At 41.6% G+C, this 11,793-nt stretch overlaps 2 protein-coding genes across 2 annotated transcripts; both read left to right on the top strand.

The window, feature by feature from the left end:
- Positions 1-1,379: 1,379 nt before the first annotated feature.
- On the top strand, positions 1,380-1,912 carry LOC121857576 (fucolectin-5-like; the record flags this gene model as incomplete). The annotated part of the gene is made up of 1 exon (XM_042353654.1): positions 1,380-1,912. A coding segment is annotated over one exon (533 nt), but the record flags the coding sequence as incomplete, so codon positions are not given.
- A 3,374-nt stretch (positions 1,913-5,286) lies between these two features.
- Positions 5,287-7,097, top strand: LOC121857579. The gene is made up of 4 exons (XM_042353657.1): positions 5,287-5,370; positions 6,090-6,199; positions 6,579-6,682; positions 6,811-7,097. The coding sequence occupies exons 2-4, from the start codon at positions 6,107-6,109 to the stop codon at positions 7,004-7,006; spliced, it is 393 nt and encodes a 130-aa protein (XP_042209591.1). The 5' UTR covers positions 5,287-5,370; positions 6,090-6,106; the 3' UTR covers positions 7,007-7,097.
- Positions 7,098-11,793: the final 4,696 nt, after the last annotated feature.

The following is an 11,793-nucleotide window of genomic DNA, read 5'->3' as shown; positions in this document are numbered from 1 at the left end:
CCCCCTCACTCTCCCCTTCCGACATTCCTGGTCTAATATTGGCACCTCAACCACTGTGGCTCGACCTTCTGGGAGGGGGGAGGGGAGGGGTGAGGGGAGGGGGAGAGGTGAGGGGGAGAGGGAGAGGTGAGAGGGGTGGAGGGAAGAGGGGAGGAGGTCGACGCGGATGTTGCTCGAGAGGGTTCAAATACTTACTGGGGAGAGGGGAGAGTGAGGGGAGGGAGAGGGAAGGGAGGGGAGGAAAGGAAGAAAAGTGAAAGAGGAGGGGGAGCTTATGGTATTAGGTATTACTTCAAGGGTGAGCTATAATATTAGGTGTTACTTCAAGGGTGAGCTATAGTATTAGGTGTTACTTCAAGGGTGAGCTATAGTATTAGGTGTTACTTCAAGGGTGAGCTATAGTATTAGGTTTTACTTCAAGGGTGAGCTATGGTATTAGGTGTTACTTCAAGGGTGAGCTATAGTATTAGGTGTTGCTTCAAGGGTGAGCTATAGTATTAGGTGTTACTTCAAGGGTGAGCTATGGTATTAGGTGTTACTTCAAGGGTGAGCTATGGTGTTAGGTGTTACTTCAAGGGTGAGCTATAGTATTAGGTTTTACTTCAAGGGTGAGCTATAGTATTAGGTGTTACTTCAAAGGGAATTTGAGCTGTAATTATTAGGTGTTACTTCAAGGGGTGAGCTATAGTATTAGGTGTTACTTCAAGGGTGACTATAGTACAGTATTAGGTTTTACCTCAGGGTGAGCTATGGTATTTGGTGTTACTTCAAGGGTGAGCTATAGTATTAGGTGTTGCTTCAAAGGGGTGTACTATAAGTACAGTATTAGGTTTTACTTCCAAGGGTGAGCTATGGTAGGTGTTGCACTTCAGGGGTGAGCTATAGTATTAGGTTTTACTTCCAAGGGGTGAGCTATGGTATTAGGTGTTGCTTCAAGGGTGAGCTGTAATTTATTAGGTGTTGCACTTCAGGGTGAGCTATAGTATTGGTGTTACTTCAAGGGTGAGCTATATAGTATTAGGGTTTTACTTCAAGAAAGTTGAGCTATGGTATTAGGTGTTACTTCAAAGAATTTGAGCTATAGTATTAGGTTTTACTTCAGGGGTGAGCTATGGTATTAGGTGTTACTTCAAGGGGTGAGCTATGGTATTAGGTGTTACTTCAAGGGTGAGCTATAGTATTAGGTGTTACTTCAAGGGTGAGCTATAGTACAGTATTAGGTTTTACTTCAAGGGTGAGCTATGGTATTTGGTGTTACTTCAAGGGTGAGCTATAGTATTAGGTGTTACTTCAAGGGTGAGCTATAGTACAGTATTAGGTTTTACTTCAAGGGTGAGCTATGGTATTAGGTGTTACTTTTCAAGTGTGTTGTGTTGCAGGTAATAAGTGTAATGTGTTCAGCGCTCAGGTGTCTGTTCATTGGAGAGGACAAGCTGGACCTTCAACTCACCTGTACGACAAGTGCTACTCGAGCTGGCACGTCAACAACTCTCTCACACACCACATCGTGAGCGTCTCCTCCTCGGCCGAGTTTGGTATACAACGTCTTGCAAAATACGCCGTCAGTGGTTTCTTCTGCAACGCCACCAACTACTTTTGCTTCACCTCCGGACATGATTTTAATTCCTGGTGGAGGGCCGACCTGGGCCAGCCACTTCGAGTGTCCTCCATCTTGGTTCAGACGAGGCGGGATAACTTCACTGAGTCACTGTTCCTCGGCGTCACTGTCTATCTGGGTAACTCAAGTAACTATGTGGATAACCCAGTATTCGACGTCTTCCCAGGGTCAGCTCCGCCCTGGGGGATGTTGGTGACCTTCAAGCCCTCCCAGCCTGTGACGGGTCGCTACCTCCTCTTACACGCCCCCAACTGCCAATTCTTGACCATCTGTGACGTGCAGTTACTAGGATAAGATAGTGAAGCTCCTGGAGGTTATAACTTATAGTCTAACCTAAGATACCTAACTTAACCTAACCTGACCTATCCCAACCTGCCCTAACCTAACCTGACCTATCCCAACCTGCCCTAACCTAACCTGACCTATACCAACCTGCCCTAACCTAACCTGACCTATACCAACCTGCCCTAACCTAACCTGATCTATCCTAACCTGCCCTAACCTAACCTATCCTAACCTGCCCTAACCTAACCTGACTTAACCTAACTAATTTTACTGGCCTTGATGTATGGGTAAGCGTATTAATGTACAGTACACCTAAACCTTATCGTTATCACATTCCTCTATCTCTCTTTAGGTGTCAGCGTTCTCAGATAAAAAATAAATCTTCACAGGTGTTAGATTGCCAGATGTTGTGTGGTTATAATCTGTGGTCAGGTCAGGTCAGGTCAAGAGGTCACAGGGGAATTCCACAGGTGAATTTTTTTCTCGTTTAAATAAATGTCTTACTAGTTAGCATTCTGTTCCCTGCACTGTCTATGTACATCTTTCTCACTGTGTATGTACATTGTACAGTATTTATATAATAATAATAATAATAATAATAATAATTAACGGTTTATTGAAAGAGCTTGGCAGCCAGAAGGCTGAAAATATACAGTTACATATTTGGGGAATGGGTTACGAATTACAAATAATATACAAGTAACATAAGTGATACAAATAAGACATATAGTAACTAGAGGGGAAAAGCTCAAACTACAGTTCATTTCAACATAGTGACAGTGCAAGGAGTAGTGTTTACTGGGAGTGAATACACTGATTTATTATAAGTTATTGATAATTTTTACAATGGTTGGGACTGGGCTGTTCTTATAGCGATCAGTTCGTGCACGTATGGGCTGGATGCGGTTGTGGTGTCGAACAGCAATTCTCGGACTAGGGATCTCAGGTGGTAGTAGGAGCCGGTGTCGGGGATGGTGTAGAAGCTTCTTACCAAATTTGCAGATGAGGTCGTGGTGATGGTCAGTGAGAGTCGAAAGGGTCAGTGTGTTGAGCGCTTCTTGATATGTGGAGTAGGAAGGGGAGAGAATAATCTTGCATGCCCTCTTTTGTACTTTTTCTAGGTGTTTACGTTGTGTGGCATTTAGGGAGGAAGACCAGGTGGGGGAGGCATAGGTGAGCTTGGGAAGTATGAATGTTGTATAAACACTGAGGAGCTCGTGTGCAGGAACTCCGAGGGACTTGGTCGGCGGGGAGGAGGTGGAGGCAGGCTTGGGAGGTTGATAACTTCACTGGCGTGTGGTTTTCCAATTTAGTTTGTTGTCTATGGTGGCCGAGGAGCTTCGTGGAATCTACAACCTGGGTGTGTTAGGACCTAAAGTAATGGAAGGAGGTGGGACAATGTCGGAGGAGAGGTTGATGTGCATAACCATGGTCTTGGTATGGTTGATGGTGACATGGTTGTTGGTGGCCCAGTTTTGAAGACTGTTCAATAAATCCTGAAGGGCGGTATAGTTTGGAGCAGAATTGTTGACGCTGATCCCAATGGTGGAGTCGTCGACATATTTCCAGCGAGCAGGGGTTTCTCTTTGGGCATCATTGATGAGCATAAGGAAGCAGAGTGGTCCCATCTTGGTGCCTTGGGGGACGCCACAGGTGAGTGACTGAAAGGTGGAGACAGCCCCTCGGAAGCATACAGCTTGGCGTCGGTCACTGAAGAAGTCTGTAAGCCATGGTATAAGACTTCTCCGAAGCCCGAGGTCAATAGCTTTGTTGATGATTATATTGTGGTCGACTAGGTCGAACGCTTTAGTGAAATCAATGAAGGCGACAGCTACAGACGTTTTCGTTTCGAGATGGCGGTATGTGAAGCTGACAAGGTGGTGATGGAGGTTTTTCATATTTGCCAATTGCTGAGGGTCTCTGACTCCTGCAATATCAGCATAAGCCAGTCGAACACAAAGGCACCACAGATTAGGCTGGGTATTGGGGTGATTGCAATAGGTAGAGTAGCTGATTTAGGATTGTGGGCTGGTTGACGGGCACTGGTGATACATAAGAGGTCTTCCAGTCAGCTGGGCATCTGGCTTGACTGAGAGAGAAGCATTTAGTGATGGAGCGCAGGGTTTTGGCTAGCTCGGGAGAACTCCTTGAAGAGTTTCATTGGTAAGTCAATGGGGTGGTAGGCGTTTTAATTTTAGTTTGTCCAGGCGTTTTGCTACTTCAAATTCTTCTACTAGGTCAGTGGGAGGGGGGGCTGGTAGGTAAGCAGGGAGAGTGGTTGTGTCAAGCCGGGGGAGCGTCTGGCATATAGTAGCGAAATGATTGTTTGTTTGCTCAGCTGCGTCAACATTGGTGAGATGGCTAAGGAAGGGGAGGGGGTGTGTCTTATTGTTTAGTCCACAGAGTTCTTTAAGCTTACCATACCATTGACTGATGTTGGTCTGCTTCAGGTGTTGTAATTTGGTTGGGTAGTGGGACTTCTTTGCAGTGCGTATTTCGCGGATGACTCGGTTGCGAAGGGACCTGTAGCGGATGTGGTCATTGAGATGAAAGGCTCTGTCTCTCTGTTGCATAAGTCTTTTGATCCGAGGTGTGATCCAGGGCAAGTCAGCCGGGTGAGATCTGACGGACTTCCGACTCTCGGGGAAGAAGTGGTGGTGAGCTTCCGTGGTGTGTTGGTATAATTTATCCATTTGGTTTCCACGTCATCACGCTAAGTACTTCAGTCCAGGGATGGTGAACTATCCACTGCCCGAAGAGGCGCACTGCAGAGTCAGTAATCGGCCTGTAGGTCTTGATGTAGGGTCTCTGTACTTGAGTGGGAGTGGCAGCTGGGGACCAGAGCACTGATAAGTGTGTGCTACACCCGATAGGAGGCATTGGTTGAGGTGGTTGGTACTGGTCCGCTAAGTCAGTTAAGATAAGGTCAAGGGTATTTTGACCGTGTGTGGGGAAGGTCACAACTTGTGATAGTGATAGCTGGTCCTGGATATCAGTGGTGTCAATTTCATTAAAATCCCCACATAATACTAACTTGGCACATGGGTATGTATACCTGCAGTAACTATGTATATCGTTTATATACCTGTACTATATACATTGTCTACCTGCTCTCTCTATATATATTCTGAATCAATGTGAACTTATATGACGATTTTACTGAATCTATCTAAATTATATAAACATGTATAATAAGACAAATGAGATATATTAATAATATAAATAAAGATAATAATGATGGTGATTATATTATATATTATATGAAAATGATTCATGAAGCATAAGGGTGATTTTGCCATAGAGATTACGTGAGGATTTAACTTTATGAGAAAATTTCTGGTGGTTGATGGCAACTTTGTTTAGGAGGATATTTTAAAGTTTAAAACCAAATAAAATAAACAAGAACGCCAGTCACCCCTGAGACACCGTGGCGTGAGGTTAACACGTCCTAGTTCTGTGTTTAATTGGTAAGTTATGTGTATTTCTCCCATTTGTTCATGCCAGTGTGTGTGTGTGATTATAGTTCCTGATATACAGTATATCTACATTATAAGAAGTAATATTTATAAGAAAGCCGTGGATCTAGACAATTGACCATCCACTCTACCTATGACGCCACACACTACCTACGGAAAATAGACGAATAAAAAACACCAAAGAAATACGCAACCTTGATAATTAAATAAAACGATAATAAACCACAAACGCAGGAGAGACTTATTAAGAAATTAAGAAATTATCATGAGTATAAAATAGATTGATAAAATATTCAATGACAGAGAACGTGACTTGGTGATGGTGGTGGTTTTAATGTAAAGTTGAGAGTCATTTAGATGGTCATGTTCCACGGTGGCTGGGATTGGGGTGGGTAAAATTATCCTGAATATTAAAGTTCTAAAGTGTACTATGTGACTGACGTGAAGATTGGACACCCTAGTTTATTCCCTGTGACGATAAAAACGTCCTAGTATGGTTAGGTTAGGTTAGCCATTCTCCTCGCTAGATGGTAGTGTTCTCACGCTTGTTGGAAATTCTATTATTCTTACTAATTGCGTTAATTAATTCTTACACATGTTTTATTTCCTTCATACATGTTTATTGTAATATGTGAGCTAATATATTATTCAAGTTTGTTTTTATTACTTTTATTGTTTGTTCCGAGTTATGTTGATGTTTACGTCTATAGAGTGTGGTAGTGTAGTCATGTCCAGCCAGGGGAGAGGAGGTGCGCACTACTTTGTTCTGGTCCACCCGTGCATTATCGCCTTCATCGGTTCAGGCCTCGTCATGATGGCGGTGAGTCAAGACACCTGTAGTTAGCTAGTTGTACAGTCACTCACAGAGGTCCGGTCGCCTCCCCTGTTGTTACACGAGCTCCGAGATTCAGATTAGCGAACCTGAAGTAGTAAACACTAATGTATTTTTCTGTCCATAAATGCTTCGGATTCACGAGTCTCTAATCTCGAGGTTCGTGGTTCAGGAGGAGAGGCGACACAGGACTTTTGTGAGCGACTGAACCTCACTTACATACCTGACGTTATATTTGGTAACTGAAGACAATTTAACACAGTCTACCTGAAAACAGTCTGCCGCACCATATCCTCGTGTACCGAAGGCCTAATATTCAATGTCTTGTATAAATAAGTGTTAATTGTTGTGTGTATTGTACCTTCAGCTGACGTGGAAGTGTCCAGAAGTCTTTAAGAATGAGCACCTCGGGTTACTGGGTCAGTTTCTTCACTGGCTGGGTACTGAGCACAACACCTTCATGATGCTCGTGTAAGTTCCTTCTTAAGTAAATTTGTTCTTATACAAATTGTACTTATAATTTGTGCCTTTAAATGTATTGAATGACTAACTCCTTCACCATTTGTGTTTTGTTTTTACATTCTCATATTTTTTTACAGATTTACACCAGTTATGACAATCCACGTGATGGAGGCAGTGGTGGCAGTGTACCTGTGTGGGACACTGGGCCTCACTCCCCCCACCACTGTTCTCTGGGTCGCTCAGATCTTAGTGGTCGGCATATTATCACTAAGGTTTCTCATCTGGCCTTTACGAGACGTACAAAATGATGCCAAAACAACAAAACGTGAATAGATGGTAAGGTAGAGGACATTACTCAGTCGAGTGTTCATACTTGCCCGCCCCAGCTTGTATGACGATTTAAATGAATAAATATCTATCTATATAACAGTCTATCTATAAATCTATCGATCAAACGACAACACTGAACCAGGTAATTGTACCTTAAAGCACAGAGTGACACCAGCAAACTGTCGAGGAAGTTTAAATAAAAATATAAAATCAAATAAAGTAGCAACACTGGACGAGCTGGACACCGAGTGAGGTAAGGATACAAATATTACATCTACAAGTTGTGGCCATAAATTAGGTCAAACCAGCAGTAAAGAGTTTGTTTAGTGTAGATTATAAAACATAAAGTATCAAATAAATTATCATTGTTACTCATACAACCCAACAAAAAGTGTCCCTTGAGGGATAATCGGGGTTTGGACATCATTCTTGCAGCCACTCAAATCATCACCGTCCATAAGTCATAGTCGACATTCTACAAGTCATCGTCCTCAAGTCATCGTGCACAGGTCATCACTTAACAAAGGCTAAAACTGTCATTTAAACGCTAAATAATATTTCTAAATAACCCTTATTAATATTTGACCCAAGTTTTATGTACTGTAAATAACCTACAATGGCAAATTCAAATTAAAGAAAAATGTTTTAGTTATCACTCCATATGTTACAATTTTCTTTCAATTTTCACCCTAACTTAATTAAAATTAGTATCAGCGTGTTTTATTTAAATCTGACCTTCATTTCTGGTGCAAATTAGCGTTTTGGGGGCAAAACATAATTTTTTTATTTATAACAGAAACTGCTAATTTACAACAAAAAATCTAACATTTTTTTGGAGCTAACCTACTCCTGTGGTGGACGGTACGCTTATGGCTATAGACAACAGAATTTCCGTCTTTTCTTAGAAGTAAATAATTTCCACACGTAGGACACAGTCTTGATGTTGGTAAGACACCGTCATCTTGAAATATTTGGATTGCTTCACTGTTGTTCTCATAAACTCGCTGAATACCAGGTAAATTAGGGAAAGAACACTTTTTGCGTGTCATCACCAGCCTTAAAAATTCGAAGTTCACGGTGGACGGCTGCTTCACAGTGTGCCACATTTTTAAATAGGAATCATCGTACTGGAACTTCAAATTTATCGTTTTTCGGTAGAATTATGGTGTGTTATTATTAAATAATTTTTTTAGTTATTGCACTCCCAAGCATCATCATTACGTGTACCTCGGGTTATTTATTGAAAACTTCCCATTATAATTTTCTTCATGTAATGAGGGATCCTCCTCTCACACATTGCACTATTTGAACACAGACATAAGATTCTCTGATCACTGTACCTGTCGTGGGTGTATGTCACGTGAGGATACGAGCTGTATTAAGTTCATACCGACGCATACAAGATATTTCCTTTCAAGTATAGTTTCTGGGTCACTTCCAACACCTCACATAGTTCTGATACATTTATTCTTTTTCCAGACCATTGTTCTCATGTATTTTCATATGATATCTGTGGAAGTTATGTTCGCTACACTCTCACAGACGTAAATAGTATGACGTTCAAACCCTGATCCACACTTAGTCCTACAGTACACTAGTCCGGCTCAACTGGACTTTAACATTCATCTTATGCATACCCTGAGTTCTCCTTAATGCTATGAATACATACAATTAATATGATATAACTATACCTGGGTACAATACAACACATGGTCTAGTAACATTGAGTAGGTGAGTTGTCCTTTATCAATGTTTCCCGTTTTCTGAGGTTCTACAAGCGCGGTGGATTTGAATGTTATATAGCATAATATGAATTAAATGGGGTTTTTAGGAATGACAATGATGTGCACAGTACATAATCAGGTATATATTTACCAATTTTATTTTGCAGAGTCAAAACTAGGGCATGCAATGAAAATCATATAAGATTGCACTGTAATTAAAGAAACAAAATTTATTTACAGGAAAAAAGAATACAGTAAATGCCATTCTATAAGAGTAAGCAGTAACTTACATAAAACTCAAATCATTCTTAAATGTGCCAACTCTTTAAGATTAATAACTCAGTAAGACCACACTAAAACATATATTTTCAGTGATCACCATTAGCCCTCTACTTCAAGAACCTCATCTGTCAAGTTGTGAAAAAATTGTGCGTGATTAGATATACCTGCAAGCATATCTTAAAAAAATATCTTCAGAGGGCAAAAATTTGACTCATGACCCTGAACGTTTGAGGCACTCAGATGAGAAAAGAGCTCCATTTACAGTTTAAGTTTTTAAACTATTTCTTTCTTTGGTTTTGAAGAGAATAATTTTGCTGAATACTCTTTCACATTCAACCCAAAATTATCGTACAAACCGTACGATAATAGAAAATGTTATCGTACATCGTGACGAAGATGAATTTATCTTTTACTTTTTTTTACTTTTATCCTCTTCGCCACTGATCGGCTTGTTAGCCGCTTGGGCGATCGGTCACGTCTCTTTTAATTTATATTCTTCACCAAAAGATCGGCTCGCTAGCCGCCCGGGCGATCGGTCACGTCTCTGTCACGCACTGTTGGCAAATACTGGGCATGCACCGGCTCCTGAATGTACCTGAACCTGCTCCAGTGTTGGTCAAGTCTTCTCTTGAAAGAGCTCACACTTTCGGTACGTCAACACTCTCTGGTAGATTGTTCCAAGAGTTTACAACCCTCACTCGAAAAAGTTTGCCCTCACGTTTTCTGGACTTGCGGCTTCTTCAATCTTGAGCTGTGACCCCTTGTGGGGCGAGCGTCCGCCAGCTCCAAGTAAGGACACTCAACTGAGTAGTGCCCCCTGAGATGCTTATACACCTCAACTAGGTCCCCCCTTGCCCATCTGTAGTATAAGCTAGGCAAGTTCAGGCGCTCCAATCTCTCAGGGTAGCTGAGGTGCCGAAGTGCAGGCACCAGTCTGGTGGCCCTCCTTTGAACATTTTCAACCAACTGACAATCCCTAGCATATCTCGGGGACCAGATGAGGTGACAGTACTCCAGATAGGGAAGCACTTCACTCCTGAAGATCGTCACGAGGGACGGACCGTCTAGATATCTGAACGACCTTCTTATAAGACCCAATAATTTATTTGCCTGATTTACCTTCTTCTTACAATGGCCCGAGAACTTCAGCTCATTGTCAACATACACACCTAGGTCCTTCTCACATACAGTCTCAATTAGTGCATTTTCTTCATCCCGTTGGGACATATGATACGCCTCCTTACCGTTGGTACGCCCCAGGTGCATCCTCTTACACTTCGTGACATTGAATCTCAGCAGCCATTTCTTCGACCATTCCTGGAGCCCACAGAGGTCCTTCTGCAGCTCTTCACAGTCCGCTTGGTTCTTAATTTCCCGAAATAACTTGCCATCATCGGCAAACATTTGTATGGAGGAGTGTACAACGTCAGGCATGTCATTTATGAAACAAACAAACAACAGCGGGCCCAATACACTGCCCTGTGGTACCCACTTGTTACAGGTACAGATGACGATTTCGTGCCATTAATCACCACACACTGCTTGCGGTCATGTAGAAAGTCTTCTATCCACGCTAGGACATTTCCCCGAATTCCGTACCCTTCCAGTTTGATTTTCAGCCTTTAAGTTGGGTACACTGTGAAAGCCTTGGCAAAATCTAGGTAAATATTGTCGATATTACCACCCCGTTCTAGAATATGGGTCCAAATATCCAATACCTTGAGCAATTGTGTTAAGCAAGAGCGCCCCGGCATAAAACCGTGTTGGCAATCTTTTACAAGGTTGTTTCGTAGTAGATGTTCCATCGCTGCATCTCTGATAATACTCTCAAGTACTTTACATATTATGCTGGTCAGGCTCACCGGTCTATAATTGTTCGTGGAGTGACTATCGCCCTTCTTGAAGATAGGACTCACATAAGCCACTTTCCATTCACTGGGGACCATTTGTTCATCCAGGCATTTACAAAACAGGAGCTTCAGGGGCTCTGCAAGCTCGTTGCACAGCTATCATACATGCAAGTAAATCACTGTAGGTGCGCGTGATCTAGTTATATGCTGATAACCACAAGGAAAGAAGAAAACACGAAGTTCCCAAGCGCTTTCGTGTAATTGAAGATGTGAATTACACGAAAGCGCTTGGGAACTTCGTGTTTTCTTCTTTCCTTGTGGTTATCATACATGTATGATAATTATCATACATGTGACAACTCTGCTGCTTCAATATGATTGGCCAGCCAATTCAAATGCTATGATACCTGAAGGTCATGTCATTTCATGTCGCGAAGAGGAGGAGACAAGTGACTGGCAACATGGCGGGTACAGAAATTTACTCCTAGAAATTTTGTGAAATGTTCCGTTAATATTGATTTGCACAAGAAATGATATGAAGTCGTATGTTTTATTTTTTTTTGTAGCTGTAATATTGAAAATTGAAATCTTGCGGACAGCCAATGGACGAATATTAACATAAAATATTATAGTTCCATAATATTTTTTTGATAATAGAAAATAAGGGAGAAAGGGAACACGGTGTTCTTACTTTCACTTCTAGCGAGAATAAATGTCCCTCATTCATTACTGTACAGAGAGACATAAATAAAGCCAATTATGCCAAACTGAAATTACCCTAAGATCTTAATGTTACATAAAGAATATTTATCTCAATTATATATATTTTATTAGACCGGTTTATATATCTAGCAGTATTATTTATCTTTTCTGAAATACGAAAAAGAATTTAAATCACCAACATACTGTAGTTTACGTAACTATTAAATACAAT

Source organism: Homarus americanus, unplaced genomic scaffold, assembly GCF_018991925.1.
Source record: "Homarus americanus isolate GMGI-L3 unplaced genomic scaffold, GMGI_Hamer_2.0 scaffold2040, whole genome shotgun sequence".
NCBI classification, from domain to species: Eukaryota; Metazoa; Arthropoda; class Malacostraca; order Decapoda; family Nephropidae; genus Homarus; species Homarus americanus.
The sequence above is the reverse complement of the archived record's forward strand: the minus strand, read 5'-3'. Positions and strand labels throughout refer to the sequence as shown.